Below are 18384 nucleotides of genomic sequence, written 5' to 3'. Positions count from 1 at the left end.
CAAGATATATGGTTATACAGTTCCTACTCTTCCCATCTTCTATGAAGTTACATGTTATTTCTGTATATTGTAAGGGAATTGTGGCAGTGCCCTCTATTGAGTCATAGAATTTTTATCATCTCACATTATTAAAATCAATGTTATATACAATTTTAGGAAAATTATAGATTATGTCCTAGTGTAAAATTTAACTTATACTGCTTAACTTGTACTCAAGTGGTTATAAAAAGAGATCTTGGTATTTGGCAGTATTTTAAAAACCAGGTATGCAGTACTTTGAATCTCTTTCAGGTGATGTGATTAAATATTCAGTGGTTGAGTACCTTTGATCTTAAATTTTGATATAGTAGGAAATACTGCATTTTCTGCCATAGGTGATAACAATAAGTTGTCTTTAGTTGCTTTCTCTATACCCTTCCTAACTTGAATTTTTGAGCCAGAAAAATCTTATATGAACTAAATTAACCATATAACAGGCTCCCTTTATTTTACAGTCTCAGTATTGAATTGAGAATATGATGAGTATGTCACTTTTATTTTGTTTTGGTTTTGGACATAAGAAACTTTACTTGTTCTTATATCAAGGTATAGTTTCCACTTGAGATGATCAGGTTCAGGGGTATATGAAGATAATTCTTTTTTTTTAACACCTTTATTGGAGTATAATTGCTTTACAATGGTGTGTTAGTCTCTGTTTTATAACAAAGTGAATCAGCTATACATATACATATATATCCCCATATCGCCTCCCTCTGTGTCCCCCTCTCTCCCTCCCTATCCCACCGCTCTAGGTGGTCACAAAGCACTGAGCTGACCTCCCTGTGCTATGCGGCTGCTTCCCACCAGCTATCTATTTTACATTTGGTAGTATGTATAATTCCAGGCCACTTTCTCACTTCATCCCAACTTACCCTTCCCCCTCCCTGTGTCCTCAAGTACATTCTCTACGTCTGCCTCTTTATTCCTGTCTTGCCACTAGACCTTTTTTTTTTTTTAGATTCCATATATATGTATTAGCATACAATATTTATTTTTCTCTTTCTGAATTACTTCACTCTATATGACAGTCTCTAGGTCCATCCACCTCACTACAAATAACTCAATTTCATTTCCTTTTATGGCTGAGTAATATTCCATTGTATATATGTGCCACATCTTCTTTATCCATTCATCTGTCGATGGACACTTAGATCACTTCCATGTCCTGGCTATTGTAAATAGAGCAGCAGTGAACATTGTGGTATATGACTCTTTTTGAATTATGGTTTTCTCAGGGTGTATGCCCAGTAGTGGGATTGCTGGGTCATATGGTAGTTCTATTTTTAGTTTTTTAAGTAACCTCCATAGTGTTCTCCATAGTGGCTGTGTCAATTTACATTCCCACCAGCAGTGAAAGAGGGTTCCCTTTTCTCCACACCCTCTCCAGCATTTATTGTTTGTAGATTTTTTGATGATGGCCATTCTGACTGGTGTGAGGTGATACCTCATTGTAGTTTTGATTTGCATTTCTCTAATGATTAGTGATGTTGAACATCCTTTCATGGGTTTGTTGGCAATCTGTATATCTTCTTTGCAGAAATGTCTATTTAGGTCTTCTGCCCATTTTTGGATTGGGTTGTTTGTTTTTCTGATATTGAGCTGCATGAGCTGCTTGTAAATTTTGGAGATTAATCCTTTGTCAGTTGCTACATTTGCAAATATTTTCTCCCATTCTGAGGGCTGTCTTTTCATCTTCTTTATGGTTTCCTTTGCTGTGAAAAAGCTTTTAAGTTTCATTAGGTCCCATTTGTTTATTTTTGTTTTTATTTCCATTTCTCTAAGAAGTGGGTCAAAAAGGAACTTGCTGTGATTTATGTCATACAGTGTTCTGCCTGTTTTCCTCTAAGAGTTTTATAGTGTCTGGCCTTCATTTGGGTCTTTAATCCATTTGGAGTTTATTTTTGTGTATGGTGTTAGGGAGTGTTCTAATTTCATTCTTTTACATGTAGCTCTCCAGTTTTCACAGCACCACTTATTGAAGAGGCTCTCTTTTCTCCATTGTATATTCTTGCCTCCTTTATAAAAAATAAGGTGACCATATATGCAGGCGTTTATCTCTGGGCTTTCTATCCTGTTCCATTGACCTATATTTCTGTTTTTGTGCCAGTACCATACTGTCTTGATTACTGTAGCTTTGTAGTATAGTCTGAAGTCCGGGAGCCTGATTCCTCCAGCTCAGTTTTTCTTTCTCAAGATTGCTTTGCTATTCGGGGTCTTTTGTGTCTCCATACAAATTGTGAATTTTTTTGTTCTATTTCTGTGAAAAATGCCATTGGTAGTTTGTTAGGGATTGCATTGACTCTGTAGACTGCTTTGGGTAGTAGAGTCATTTTCACAATATTGATTCTTCCAATCCAAGAACATGGTATATCTCTCCATCTGTTTGTATCATCTTTAATTTCTTTCATCAGTGTCTAATAGTTTTCTGCATACAGGTCTTTTGTCTCCTTAGGTAGGTTTACTCCTAGGTATTTTATGCTTTTTGTTGCAATGGTAAATGGGAGTGTTTTCTTAATTTCACTTTCAGATTTTTCATCATTAGTGTATAGGAATGTAAGAGATTTCTGTGCATTAATTTTATATCCTTCTCCTTTACCAAATTCCTTGATTAGCTCTACTAGTTTTCTGGTAGCATCTTTAGGATTCTTTATGTATAGTATCATGTCATCTGCAAACAGTGACAGCTTTACTTCTTCTTTTCCAATTTGGATTCCTTTTATTTCTTTTTCTTCTCTGACTGCTGTGGCTAAAACTTCCAAAGCTATGTTGAATAATAGTGGTGAGAGTGGACATCCTTGTCATTTTCCTGATTTTAGAGGAAATGGTTTCAGTTTTTCACCATTGAGAATGATGTTGGCTGTGGGTTTGTCATATATGGCCTTTATTGTGTTGAGGTAAGTTCCCTCTATGCCTACTTTCTGGAGGGTATTTAGCATAACTGGGCGTTGAATTTTGTTGAAAGCTTTTTCTGCATCTATTGAGATGATCATATGGTTTTTTTCCTTCAATTTGTTAATGTGGTTTATCACATTGATTGATTTGCATATATTGAAGAATCCTTGCATTCCTGGGATAAACCCCACTTGATCATGGTGTATGATCGTTTTAATGTGCTGTTGGATTCTGTTTGCTGGTATTTTGTTGAGGATTTTTGCATCTATTTTCATCAGTGATATTGGCCTGTAGTTTTCTTTCTTGTGGCATCTTTGTCTGGTTTTGGTATCATGGTGATGATGGCCTCGTAGAATGAGATTGGGAGTGTTCCTCCCTCTGTTATATTTTGGAAGAGTTTGAGAAGGATTGGTGTTAGCTCTTCTCTAAATGTTTGATAGAATTCGCCTGTGAAGCCATCTCGTCCTGGGCTTTTGTTTGTTGGAAGATTTTTAATCACAGTGTCAATTTCAGTGCTTGTAATTGGTCTGTTTATATTTTCTACTTCTTCCTGGTTCAGTTCGAAAGGTTGGGCTTTTCTAAGAATTTGTCCATTTCTTCCAGATTGTCCATTTTATTGGCATATAGTTGCTTTGGAATCTCTCATGATCCTTTGTATTTCTGCAGTGTCAGTTGTTACTTCTCCTTTTTCATTTCTACTTCTATTGATTTGTGTCTTCTCCCTTTTTTTCTTGATAAGTCTGGCTAATGGTTTATCAATTTTGTTTATCTTCTCAAAGAACCTGTTTTTAGTTTTATTGATCTTTGCTACTGTTTCCTTCATTTCTTTTTCATTTATTTCTGATCTGATCTTTATGGTTTCTTTCCTTTTGCTAACTTTGGGTTTTTTTTGTTCTTCTTTCTCTAATTGCTCTAGGTGTAAGGTTAGGTTGTTTATTTGAGATGTTTCTTGTTTCTTGAGGTAGGATTGTATTGCTATAAACTTTCCTCTTAGAACTGCTTTTGCTGCATCCCATAGGTTTTGGGTTGTCGTGTTTTCATTGTCATTTGTTTCTAGGTATTTTTTGTTTTCCACTTTGATTTCTTCAGTGATTTCTTGGTTATTAAGTAATGTGTTGTTTAGCCTCCATGTGTTTGTATTTTTTACAGATTTTTTCCTGTAATTGATATCTAGCCTCATAGCATTGTGGTTGGAAAGGATACTTGATACCATTTCAGTTTTCTTAAATTTACCAAGGCTTTATTTGTGACCCAAGATATGATCTATCCTGGAGAGTGTTCCATGAGCACTTGAGAAGAAAGTGTATTCGGTTGTTTTTGGATGGAATGTCCTATAAATATCAATTAAGTCCATCTTGTTTAATGTATCATTTAAAGCTTGTGTTTCCTTATTTATTTTCATTTTGGGTGATCTGTCCATTGGTGAAAGTGGGGTGTTAAATTCCCCTACTATGAATGTGTTACTGTCAATTTCCCCTTTTATAGCTGTTAGCATTTGCCTTATGTATTGAGGTGCTCCTATGTTGGGTGCATAAATATTTACAATTGTTATATCTTCTTCTTGAATTGATCCCTTGATCATTATGTAGTGTCCTTCTTTGTCTCTTGTAATAGTTTTTATTTTAAAGTCTATTGTGTCTGATATGAGAATTGCTACTCCAGCTTTCTTTTGATTTCCATTTGCATGGAATATCTTTTTCCATCCCCTCACTTTCAGTCTGTATGTGTCCCTAGGTCTGAAGTGGGTCTCTTGTAGACAGTATATATATGGGTCTTGTTTTTGTATCCATTCAGCCAAGCTATGTCTTTTGGTGGGAGCATTTAATCCATTTACATTTAGGTAATTATCGATATGTATGTTCCTATTACCATTTTGTTAATTGTTTTGGGTTTGTTTTTGTAGGTCTTTTCCTTCTCTTGTGTTTCCTGCCTAGAGAAGTTCCTTTAGCATTTGTTGTAAAGCTGGTTTGGTGGTGCTGAATTCTCTTAGCTTTTGCTTGTCTGTAAAGGTTTCAATTTCTCTGTCAAATCTGAATGAAATCCTTGCTGGGTAGAGTAATCTTGGTTGTACGTTTTTCCCTTTCATCTCTTTAAATATGTCTTGCCACTTCCTTCTGGCTTGCAGAGTTTCTGCTAAAAGATCAGCTGTTAACCTTATGGGGATTCCCTTGTATGTTATTTGTTGTTTTTCCCTTGCTAATTTTAATATTTTTTCTTTGTATTTAATTTTTGATAGTTTGATTAATATGTGTCTTGGCATGTTTCTCCTTGGTTTTATCCTGTATGGACTCTCTGTACTTCCTGGACTTGATTGACTATTTTCTTTCCCGTATTAGGGAAGTTTTCAACTATGATCTCTTCAAATATTTTCTCAGTCCCTTTCTTTTTCTCTTCTTCTTCTGGAACCCCTATAATTCAAATGTTATTGCGTTTAATGTTGTCCCAGAGGTCTCAAAGACTGTCCTCAATTCTTTTCTTTCTTTTTTCTTTATTCTGCTCTGTAGTAGTTATTTCCACTCTTTTATCTTCCAGGTCATTTATCTGTTCTTCTGCCTCAGTTATTCTGCTCTTGATTCCTTCTAGAGAATTTTTAATTTCATTTATTGTGTTGTTCATCATTGTTTGTTTGCTCTTTAGTTTTTCTGGGTCCTTGTTAAACATGTCTTGTATTTTCTCCATTCTATTTCCAAGATTTTGGATCATCTTTACTATCATTTTTCTGAATTCTTTTTCAGGTAGTCTGCCTATTTCTTCTTCATTTGTTTGGTCTGCTGGGTTTTTACCTTGCTCCTTCATCTGCTGTGTGTTTCTCTGTCTTCTCATTTTGCCTAACTTACTGTGTTTGGAGTCTTCTTTTCACAGGCTGCATGTTCGTACTTCCCATTGTTTTTGGTGTCTGCCTCCAGTGGCAAAGGTTGGTTCAGTGGGTTGTGTAGGCTTCCCGGTGGAGGGGACTGGTGCCTGTGTTCTGGTGGATGAGCCTGGATCTTGTATTTCTGGTGGGCAGGACTGCATCTGTTGGTGTGTTTTAGGATGTCTGTGACCATATTATGATTTTAGGCAGCCTCTCTGCTAATGGGTGGGGTTGTGTTCCTGTCTTGCTAGTTGTTTGGCATAGGGTGTCTAGCACTGTATCTTCCTTTTTGTTGAGTGGAACTAGGTCTTAGCACTGAGATGGAGATCTCTGGGAGAGCTTTCGCCATTTGATACTATGTGGAGCTGGGAGGTCTCTGGTGGGCCAATGTCCTGAACTTGGCTCTGCCACCTCAGAGGAACAGGCCTGACACCCGGCCGAAGCACCAAGACCCTGTTAACCACGCGGCAGATGAGAGGTTTATTACCGAGGATTTTAAAGCACAGGTACCAACAGCCAGATGAAGAGATTCATAGCGTTAGGTCGAGAACAAAGAAACTTCAATCTTCTTGGAGTTTGGAGCCCAGCACCGTGGCACATGGAGGCATTCTGCTTCACCAACCTGGAAGCTCTCTGAAACCCCTCCTTTTGGAGTTTAATGGTGGCTTCACTACACGGGCATGGTTGATTCAATTCTTAGGCATTGGTGATTAATTCCTGAAGATAATTCTTAAAAAGTAAAAGGTCTTAACTGATCTCTCACTGCTAGTATCTAATAAGATTTACCAAATATTTACAGCTGCATGGCGACGCTCTCATTGCTATGTGGAGAAAGCAACTCAGAATCCTCTATAAATAACATTTTGAATTTGATTGTCATATATTTTAGAATGTGATTGATTTCCACTTAATGCCCTTTTCAAGTAAATACTTCTAGATAAGCAGCTAACTTAGTTCTGGGCCAATATATTGATTGGCATCCTTAATTAACTAGAATTTCTTTGGGGGCTGTGTTCAATGTGTAAGAGAAAGGGGCCAAAGGCAAAGCCAGATTAAAAGCCAATATCGTTTGTCTTTTTTGAATTCCAGGGAAATGTCAAGGTCATACATTTTCAGCCTTAAGCTCTTCTACTTTCTGCATTTGCAGTGTTACATCATGATCACTGCTTTTAATAGGATGACCTCATTCTAACCCCCTCCACAAGAGGTATTACAATATCCTATGTCAAAGAAAGATTCTGTTATTCCAGCAGTTGGTTTACAGAGTTAATTAATGACTCTGTCACTCAAGATTGATGGTTTGATTTTTTTTACTGCGAAGGAGACATTATCAGTCAGGGTGCCCTGCACACCCAAACGGAATACCTTGACTACTTTCAAAGGTGTGGGTAGGACTTAGGGAAACCAAGAAAGATGATTCATTACCTCTGTCCATTAATAGTAGACGATTGGGGGAACAAGGCTACCATCGTAGGCCTGAAGAAGTAAAAGAAGGAGCAGTTATCCTAAGAGACAGTGCCTCCATTCCCCAAATCCAACTGGAAGCCACAGCAATCTATAGCATCAGCTTCCCAGGGTTCCAAGCAGCTGCAGAAGGAATCTGGAGTGGAAACAGAAAAAGGTGTAGCACAGGAGAGGATGAAATGAAAAGTCAATAAAGTCAGTAGTGGTTAGTATCCTAGCAAGCCAAGCTGGATGGTAGCTCTGGGTCTTGACTTGAGAAAGGAGGAAAGCTAGCATTTATTGAGTACTGCTCCACTTACTACTGCTATATAACGTATCAACCTAAATTTAGTATAGTAACTCAACCATCATTTTACTATGCTCCTGGTCAGAAATTTAGACAGGATGCAGTGGGGATGGTGTGTCTTAGCTTCGCAGTGTTTGGCACCTCACCTAGGAAGACCTAGATGGCTAAGAACGACTCAGATGCCTGGGAGCTGGAGTCATCTGTAGGCTTCTGTGCTCAGATGACTGACACCTGGGCTGGATGGCTCATCGGGGACTGTCAACTGGAGCACCTACACCTGGCCTCTCCAAGGGTGTAGGCTTCTTACCCCATGGCAGCAGAGGCTCCTGAGAGTGACAGATCCAAAAGAATCAGATAGAAGCTGCATGGTCTTTTATGACCTAGCCTCTGAACTCACACAACTTCATTTCTGCATTCAGTCCCAGACCAGGGTAACTAGACTCCATGTCAAGATGGAGTGATATCATGGTCACATTGTAGAAGAACATGCCAGATGAGAGATTATTGTTGTAGCCATCTTTGGAAAATACAACTTGTCATATTCCCATTTACTAAGGCAATATGAACTAATAATTTTGAAACTTTCTGACAACAGTTGCAACAAACTATTTTCCAAGTTAATGGTAAAATTACATTAACCAGAATCCTCTTATTAGCCAATGTTTTCAATGATTAAACTTTATCTTCCCGTCATGGATTATAGATTTTTAAATGTGGAAGACACTCCCAGAAATCAACTAACTCAGCATCCTGCCCTTAAACAGTCTGAATGTCATTATTCTCATTTTCCTGCAGTTATCCAAGTGATGGGTAGAAGGAAAAGTAGAGACTAGAACCCAGGACCCTTGGATTTTATTTATTTGTTTTATTTATTTAACCAGAATTTGATAAGGAATGAAATTATAGATTAAATTTTACCAAATGAACACACAAGCGTCAAAGTAGAGGCAGAAGCACCTGGCCAGGTATTGTGTTCCTATAACATGGGAGAAATCAAGCTTCTGAGCTGGAGCCCCTCATTGGAGGGTTTGGGCTTAGCTTTGTATCTGTCAAGTGAGAACTCAAAAGCTAGAAGAATAGAAGGTTAGTGGTCACCACGACCGTTAATTCCAACAGAAAAACCCTGTCACGTTGTTATTAATTTTCCTCCATGCACTTGGCAGTATCTGCCTGGCCCGTCCATCTGTTCATCTGGCTGCTGGTCCAGCAGATTGGCCCATGAAATGTTATTAACTTCCTGGCGGAGACTTTTTATAATGTTCTGTGCCCTCCTACTACTTCTGGAGTCAAGCCCTGAGCGTGCTTATCTTTGCTATTCATGCACAGAAACAAGGCTTTTGGGGGATGTTTCCAACCTCTGAGAGTCACCTGACAGTTGCCTTTTATTTTTGACATCAAGAATTTGCCAAAGTACCCAAAGTTTTAATGAAACTTCTAAAAGCTAAGCTTTTTCTTTTTTCTCTTCTATGATGGCAGATACATGTCAGCTTTCCTGGCTTCAACCATTTCGGTCTCCACTCCACTCATATTGTCTAAGACTTGGTGTTCGTGTCTTTCCAGACAATGACTCACTCATTGTGCCATGAAAGTTTCTTTCATAATGTTGCTTCCAGCTGTTCGTAGTGCTTTATTTATATGACAAAAGAAAAAGAACACGTAGTCTATCAGTTGAGAAAGCCTGAGTGGTTGAAAGGTTACCTATCTCTTTAAAAGAATAAAATAGCATTGATTTAACAATAAAATATCGTTGATTCATTTTAAAGGCTTCACTTACTGTTCTGCAACTCCCTCTGACATTTTTAAATGGCGAGATGCAATCTCTGGCATCTGAGTATGCGAGCCAGCCCGGGAGACTGGAGGAGTCCACGTGAGGGAGTGTGAGGTGGTAGGTGGTAGGGGAGCTGCCCCAGTTCGGGTCCCACCAGCCTTGTGGTTGTGGGGAAGCCCCTCCAGGTCATTGGCGCTGAAGTGAGGAGGTGACTAGCTTATTGGTGCACTCGTGGCCTTTCGAATTCTGGGCTTCACCAGTGAGCCCACTCAAGGCCTGGATGCCCTGAGAGCTCAGGGTGCCCCCCTCCGTGCAGACTGATGGCACCATCCCCGGGGCCTCCGTCTTCAGTCTTCTCACCCAGCCTTTCACATTTCACATGGAAAAAAGCATTAGCCCTCTCGGGAGAGCTGATGACTCTCTTTCTCACTGCCCTTTACCTCTTAGTCCGTGAGGTTCTGGCCACTCCTCTGCGTTCTCTTGCTAATGATGTCCTAGCTGCTAGCAAAGCCAGTGATCCTTTCTGTTCCCTTCTCAACCTATGTGACTTCACTGTGCCTCCGTTTCCTCCTCTGTCTAATAGCAGTAATGATAGTGTTGACTTCATTGAATTGTTGTGCGGTTTCAGTCATTATATATCATGATGGATAATAGGTACTACATTATACACACACACACACACACACACACACACACACACTTATATATGTATATATATTTGTCTCGGGAATATATAGGTAGTCACACACACACATACACATACACATATACAATTTCAAATAGTGCCCTGGGCAAGGCAAGCACCACATGTGTTAACTATTGTTATATATCCGAAGTCAAATCCAGCCCGCCCATGTGCTTTGTTTGCCTGTGGACCTGGCCATTCCTGTGTGCTTCTCTTACTTACTTACTTACCAGCCCGATTTCAGAAAGCAGCAGTAGTATCAATCCCTGCTATCAAAACCCTCTACTTTAAAAAACATAACCTCTCAAACTTCACAACATTATTTTGAATTTTATTCCTGTCTTTCAGAGTTTATGAACTCCAACTAATATAAAGCGCCCAACTCCTCCATTCCTTCATTAAAATAATAATGTATGATTGTGTTACAACAACTGGTGATGGTATCTGCTTTCATTATATAAATCTCACCTTTTTTTTTTTCCTGGTTTTTTTTTTTTTTTGTCATATGTGTGTTAGTCTTGTCTCCAAAGCTAGATTGTAATCTTTATATTAGACTATATATTAATCTGCCTATATTATCCGTGGTCCTTCCTAAGCAAGATCTTTTCCACCCATTGCCTTCTGCAGCATGAGCAGAGAGAATAACAGGTCCCCATTCCTCATCCCTACGTTAAAACCAAATACTTTATGGACAGCCTTCCCATCAGCTGTAGGCATGACCAGGGGCCTCACCTGACACTGAGAATGTAGGCTCGGGATTTAATATATGTGAACCGTTCTTCCTGACTCCCAGGTATACGCCGCCAGACTGCCCATTGCGTGAAGAAGGGTCGCGGGATGGTGAAAGCTACGTTCTGTGACCCAGAAACACAACCCAATGGGAGACAGAAGAAGTGCCATGAAAAGGATTGTCCACCCAGGTAAGTGTCGGTAACAGCTGGAGATCTGTGTGTGCCTACAGTGGTGGCTGGTTTAACAGTAATCCAGGGCTCGGTGCTGCAAGAGGGCTGTGTGGCTTTGTTATTAGAATAAATACTGGAAAGCTGTCACAGGTTTCTGTGGCTATGCTGTTGGAAACTGTGACAAGCTGTGAAAGGGACATTTTCTCCCCAGAGAGCAGTATTTCTTACAAAGCTTGTGTGATCTGTGTTTAATTATTTGGTAAGACTTAAGTCCCAAAGCGCTGTTAAAGAGAATGGTATGTAAATCATCCAAAAATTCTTTAGCTAATTGGGCTTGGCTTTTCCAAGAGCATTTACCAACCAGTGCAACAGAAGCTTCCAGATTATATGCTGACACCTTCAGATCGCTGCCTGAAAGAGTGGACATACAGACCAGGCTTTCTCCAACTCAGCACTGCTGCATTTGGGGCTGGATAATTCTTTCTTGTAGGGGGCTGTCCTGTGCATTGCAGAATGTTTAGCAACATCCCTGGCCTGCGTCTATTTAGATGTTTGTAGCATTCCATCTTCCCCATCCAGGTTGTGACAACCATAAATGTCTCCAAACATTGTTTGCTATATGTCTCCTGGGGGCACAAACACCCTTGATTGAGAACCACTGTTATACAGGTATTCACTTGCTCCTAATCGTATTGGTTCAAGATTCTAGAAGGTAGCTGGGATGTTATTATGAGGGGCTTTTGTTAGAAAGAGAGAGAAAGAGGGGTGGGGAAGAGGAAGAAAGAGAGAGAGAAAGAAAAGAGAGAAGAAAGGAAAGAAATAATTAATTCTGGGGAGTGTCTTCATTCTCTCTTGTCCTTAAACAGGGATGTAGTTCACTTGCAGATTCCACTCCAGTCCCAAGAAGACATATTAAGAAGAGTTCAGTTTAAGGGGAGGGAGCTAGTTGGCATAATCAATCTACCAAGTGACAGGCTGAATTCTAAAGAAGAGCTGGAAGAATGGGATAAATGCCAGAGAAGTAGGTCAAAAAGAAGAGTCTAGACAAGTCAGTTAAGGCAAACAGTGTCAGTCTCTTACAGGCTCGAACGCGAGGTCCCAGAGGCCAGGGAGTTCTCATCTCAGTCAGGTTGATTCTCTCTCCAGTTCTGTGGTTTCTTCCAGGTACAAAGCGGGCTGTGAGGTCCAGAGCTGGACCCACCTCCACTGAGGCAGGACAGGGGTGCTGCTGTCCCCTCACCTCGCTGCCGCTCTTCCCTGTAACTCTCTTGCTGGGAAGAACTAGGGACTTGAGCACAGGATTTGGCCCCTCTAAGTTTTGTATGTAATCGCAGTTTCTATAAATCCTTCTTAGGGAAGAACGAGCCAGGAAAGAGGAACGTTTCTTATCGCTAGCCTTATCTAATCAATAGCCTACCATGCTATGTGCTTCCAGCATACTTATTCTCCCTCAGAGTTAATGACTGTGACCAGTTGCTTCCTTTTGCCCTCACTAGCTGACTACCACTACATACACGCCTGGGATTCTCACCTCACTTTTCAAAGCCACCCTCCCTGGGGAGTGGCTACCTTTTTAAAACCACAGCTGTTTATTTCTTGAAGCTAATTTTATCCCTGGGGTTCAGGTTCTCATTTTTATTATTTTACTTAGTCTGCCTGGGCCTTAATATTACCAGCAGACATTTGTTAAGCATTCATTATTTTCCATGAGAGATACGACAGGTATAATAACCATATAACAGTTACCATTTACTGAGCACTGTGATATTGTGATATAATAAGAGATATGTGTCTGGGTACCTGGTTCCAGGCAGAGCTCCTAATACTCAAGGCTAACTAGCTCTAAGCCTGCAGCAGGGCGACATACAGCGGACTCTTCAAAGAGGCATGCACCTCACCCCTCACTCAACCTGTGTCTGAGGCAAAGCAAGCACTCTGCTAGGTGTGGTGGGCACCAGAAGATTTGATGCAGGCACTCACCTGCTGGGGCCAGGTATAGCTGGGGATATTAGCCGTGTTCATAAAAGCAACACGGTCAAAGAAGATTGTGGAAAGATTGTAGCAGCTCTCTCTTTTAGAAGAGACATCAATCGGTATCTGACATTTTCTTATTCACCTGTAGCTAAAATCTTGGCTTCACTATTTTCAGAATTCAGTTCCTATAGGGTGGTTATCTTTACCTACCTCTGCATTCTAATTACAAACTTTCTAGTTGAAGGTGACTCTATAATAAGATACAACCAGTGCTAGGGACTTCCCTGGTGGCGCAGTGGTTAAGAAGCCGTCTGCCAATGCAGGGGACACAGGTTCGAGCCCTGGTCCGGGAAGATCCCCCATGCCGTGGAGCAACTGAGCCCGTGAGCCACAACTACTGAAGCCCAATTGCCTAGAGCCCATGCTCTGCAACAAGAGAAGCCACCACAATGAGAAGTCCATGCACCACAACAAAGAGTAGCCCCCGTTCGCTGCAACTGGAGAAAGCCCACGCACAACAATGAAGACCCAATGCAGCCCAAAATAAATAAATAAATAAATAAATTTATTTAAAAAAAAAAAAAAGATACAACCAGCACTAGAAGGAGACAGATACTGGGGCAAGAGTCCAGAGGCTGGCAGACAGGAGGTGAGCTGAGGCTGTAGCCTGGTAGACGCAGAGGAGGAGCCTTGATAGAGGAATTCTTAAGTGATACAGGCTGAGCTCTGGGGACTTGAAGTTGGCCCTGAGTGTAGTCATATGGTGGCTAAAAACTAGCCCCCAAGATATCCACATCCTGGTCCCCAGAACCTGCAAGTGTTACCGTATTTAGGAAAAGGGTCTTTGCAGGTGTGGTTAAGTTAAAGGGTCTTGAAATGAGATTATGCTGGCTTACCCACTTGGGCCCTAAATTCCATCACAGTGTCCTTATAGGACAGTCAGAGGGAACTTTCTATCTCTCTCTCTCTCTCTCACACACACACACACACACACACACACACACACACACACACACATGAGAAGCAAATTGGAGCAGAAAGATTTGAAGACACTGGCCTAAAGATTGGAGTGATGGGCCACAAGCCAGGGAGTGCTGGCAGCCAACAGAGATTGAAAAGAGACAAGGAATGGATCTTCCCTAGAGCCTTCGAAGGGAGTACAGCCCTGCCAAAACCTTGACTTCATCCCAGTAATGCTGACTTGGATGTCTGGCCTCCAGAACTACAAGAAACTAGATTTCTGTTGTTTTCAGCCACCTGGTTTGTGGTGATTTGTTACAGCAGCCCTAGGAAACTAACACAGGCAGCATGCTAATTAATGTAAGCAGAATGTAAAAGCAGGGGGAGAGCAGAGGCAATCCCTCCACCAAGTCATAGAAGCACCAAAGCTTGGAAAACCATGTGATTAGGGTTTCCTCAGAGCATGTGGCAAAGGATTTTCTGAAGTAACACAAACATGTCACTTCCTAAGGAAGCTAACAGCCAGGAGGGCTATGTGAGATACACGCACACCAGCAAGACGGACCTGTTGCTGTCAGGGCTGGGACCAGCAGGCAGGCATCTGATGCCGTCCTAGCGCCTTGCCTCCTCATCGCTGTCTATGGTCCCTGTCCTCCCTGGGGCTTTGTGGTTACCTGACATCTCTTTATCTCTCAGTTCTAAGAGCGGGTTGTTAGAACAAGGTAAACAATACTTTGGGTTTTTGTTTTCCTGGGTGGCTTCCTAAGCTGAGTGCATGGATGCAGTTTGTTGATTCAGAGCAAAATTTTGGAATGGACCAATTACACAACCCCCTCCCACAAGATCAGTAATGAAGCCCCGGCATTTGGAATGGAAGTGCTGACGGCTGCAAATACCTGGAGCCAGGTTACCGGGCAGTCACTGTGCTATCCCAGTCAGCACAAGTGTGACAGCCGGTGCCCAGGTTTTCTTGGTGAGCTGGTGATCATTTTTGCAGCTGCTGCTTCTGCCATTCTACACCATTGTACTTCAAGAGAGGAAAACAATCCATCCTATTTCCAGTTTCTGCTGTTGTGTTGGAAACATAATTTCCTCCGATTCCCTCTAAACAATTTGAAGATTATACTTACGGAAGAAGAGCAAAGCATATGCAATTTGACAAGTCTTTTTAAATCCTTATGATTTGGTAGCATTTTTTGTTTTGATTTCTCTCTGTCTGGTATCTATTTCCCAAGTTCCGAGTTTCTTGAGTTTCTGTACATGATTAATGCGTGGGCTCCAGCTTGTGATACTTCGAGATCAACAAATTAGCAGATCAAGGCTGAATTTACCCAGTTCAGACCTCAGGCTAAAGGCACAGCCTTCAGAGAGGGATATTAATGATCCCAATAGTGGTGTTGTTTTTTTTTAACTTTATAATTAATTTATTATTATTATTTTTATTTATTTATTTTTTTTGGCTGCATTGGGTCTTCATTGCTGTGCGTGGGCTACTCTTCGTTGCAGTGCGCGGGCTTCTCATTGCAGTGGCTTCCCTTGTTGCGGAGCACGGACTCTAGGCACGCAGTCTTCAGTAGTTGTGGCACGTGGGCTCAGTAGTTGTGGCTCGCAGGCTTCAGAGCACAGGCTTAGTAGTTGTGGCACACGGGCTTAGTTGCTCCGCGGCATGTGGGATCTTCCTGGACCAGGGATTGAACCCATGTCCCCTGCATTGGCAGGTGGATTCTCAACCACTGGACCACCAGGGAAGTCCCCCAGTAGCGGTTTTTTTAAACTGGAAAGTAAAATGTATGCCCTTGTTTTTATTTTTTTATACTGAAGATGATACACACACCACACACACAAAATTACATGCATACATACATACATTTATGTTTAAAATTTATGGTACCTCTACTTGATCCCAGCTAGCTAATTTTATTGAAATTTCATTTTTAATATTTATTTATCCTAGTATTGTATATGTGTTCTTTTCCCTGAATCTGTATTTGTTTATTTAATGCATCTGGACTAAATCTTTATCAAAATAACAACTGGCAAATTCACCTATGGTGCTTCTCTTACGCAGTTCATTTTTGTTGAAATAGATAAGGCTCTCTAACTTGGTTAGAGATATTTGACTCCTGAAAATGTTAAGTAAATACAGCACATAACAGGTACAATTTTTGAAAATGCATTCTGAAGTAGCATATGATAAGCTAAATAGAATGCCATGAAATATTCCAACATAATGGTTAATTTACAGAAGTCCTTCTTTATGATTGCATTTCAGCTTCCCAAAAGATTCATGATAAAGTCAGGGTGTAGAGGGTGGTTAGTGTTCCCAGGTGGTAGAGAAGTAACTAACAATTTTTAAGAACCCACTATTTTTACTTTCTTCTTTTGCTTTATTTATTTACTTTTTTATTGATGAACCTACATTGACATATCATAATTACCCAAAGTCTGTAGTTTACCATAGGGTTCTCACTCTTGGTGTTGTACATTCTATGGGTTTTGACAAATGTATAATGACATGTACCCATCATTGTGTTATCATACAGAGTATTTTCACTACCTAAAAATCCTCTGTGCTTTGCCTGTTCATCTCTACTTCCCTTCTTTGGCAACCACTGATCTTTTTACTGTCTCCATAGTTTTGCCTTTTCCAGAGTGCCATATAGTGGGAATCATACAGTATATAACCTTTCAAATTGTCTTCTTTCACTGAGTAATATGCATTTAAGGTTTCACCGTGTCTTTTGATGGCTTGATAGCTCATTGCTTTTTAGTGTGAATAATATTCCATTGTCTGGATTGAATATCCATTCACTTTCTGAAGGACATCTTGGTTGCTTCCAAGCTTTGGCAGTTATGAGTAAAGCTACTGTAAACATCCATATGCAGGTTTTTGTGTGAACAAAATGTTTTCAGCTCCTTTGGGTAAATACCAAGGAGCGTAATTTCTGGATTGAGAACCCATTCTGTTTCAAGCCCTTTGCATATTACCAAACAATTTATTCATGTTAGCAATCCTGATTGGTAGATACTTTTATGTCATTGTACATATGAGGACACTAAAGTCTTCACAAAAATTTTCCCAAGTCACTTAGCAATAAGTGGTAGAGTCTAGATTTGAACCTAGATTGGTCTACTGAGAATTCTATGCTGGTGCTAGTACACCTTGTTGCTGCCCAGGATCTCAGGATGAACAGCTTTTGGTAAAATCAGATTCCCAAAATTTACAATATTTCTCACACATTAAAACACAATGAAAATGTTATAAACAAGCAGAAAGTTCTAACTTCAAAGCTAAATCATGCCTGCAAACTCACAAGGGGATTAAAGAAAGGAAATTAAGTTAATTTGCTTTTTTAAAGAATAAATAATAAATGTCGATGACTGTGTTAATATTATTTGTTTTTGAAAGCTTAGTCCAGTAGTTTCCTTGGATATGAATTTCAAGTTGCAATATCTTCCTCTATCACCTAATTTTCATGCTATCTGAGAAGTTCATACCCATCATTCAGAGCTGTCATTTCCCCCTCCTAAAATGATTTCATGTGCAAGATTTAATCTTTTATTTCTGGTTTATTGTCCTTCAGTAATAATTTGTCTCTACATCCAATTTGGACATTCTGTGTTCTTTCCCAAATGGGTACTTAAGACAGATTTTAAAGATTTAATAAAAGCTTCTGGTAATCTAAACATAAGAAATATGTGTTGGGAACTTCCCTCGTGGTGCAGTGGTTAAGAATCCGCCTGCCAATGCAGGGGACACGGGTTCGATCCCTGGTCCAGGACGATCCCACATGCCACGGAGCAACTAAGCCTGTGAGCCACAACTACTGAGCCCACGTGCCACAACTACTGAAACCTGCACGCCCTAGAGCCCGCATGCCGCAACTAGTGGGGTCTGCGTGCCACAACTACCGAGCCTGCGTGCTGCAACTACTGAAGCCTGCGCGCCTAGAGCCCAGGCTCCGCAATAAGAGAAGCCATGGCAATGAGAAGCCCACGCACCGCAGCGAAGAGTAGCCCCTGCTCCCTGCAACTAGAGAAAGCCCACACACAGCAGCAAAGACCCAACGTAGCCAAAAAATTAAAATTAAAAAAATTTTAAAAATATATACATATATTATATATAAAGAAATATGTGTTATATGGTCAATGGCTTTCAGAATGAAAGTCTTGTGCAGCACACTCCAGGATGGAATAGCCTGTCAAGAAAGAAATTCTTTGGTATTGAAAGTGTATCTGACTCCAGAAAGAGGTCACTTGAGTCTCTTCTTTATATGGACCTCTCTCTGAACTTTGGTTTACAGCAAAGTAAAGCTCTGCTAGCCTACAGCTGTGATGGTGCCCAGCATATCAAAATGCTCCATAAACTCCAACTCCGTAAACTCTTTCCACCCTGGCAGCTGCATGTAGGTTTCAATGCCAAAAGAATGGCTCATGATTTAAACCCAGGTTTCCCAGCCTCAGCACTAGAGCCACTCTGGGCTGGATAATTCTTTGCCGTGGGGGGGTGTCCTGTGCATTGTAGGATATTTTGCAGCATCCCTGTTCTCTGCCCACTAG

The 18384-nt window shown here is 40.6% G+C and overlaps 1 protein-coding gene across 5 annotated transcripts in view; it reads left to right on the top strand.

Annotated features, from left to right (window-relative positions):
* Positions 1-18384, top strand: part of ADAMTS12 (ADAM metallopeptidase with thrombospondin type 1 motif 12) — a 369738-nt gene that overhangs the window by 270457 nt on the left and 80897 nt on the right. For all 5 annotated transcript variants that reach the window (XM_082382159.1, XM_082382157.1, XM_082382160.1 and 2 more), the window contains one exon: positions 10782-10908. In XM_082382159.1, coding sequence (XP_082238285.1) covers positions 10782-10908 — 127 coding nt within the window. The remainder of the gene's footprint in view (positions 1-10781; positions 10909-18384) is intronic.

Source organism: Balaenoptera borealis, assembly GCF_965194805.1.
Source record: "Balaenoptera borealis genome assembly, chromosome: 2".
In the NCBI taxonomy this organism is placed as follows: domain Eukaryota; kingdom Metazoa; phylum Chordata; class Mammalia; order Artiodactyla; family Balaenopteridae; genus Balaenoptera; species Balaenoptera borealis.
Note: the sequence above shows the minus strand (reverse complement) of the source record. Positions and strands in the feature narration are given on the sequence as shown.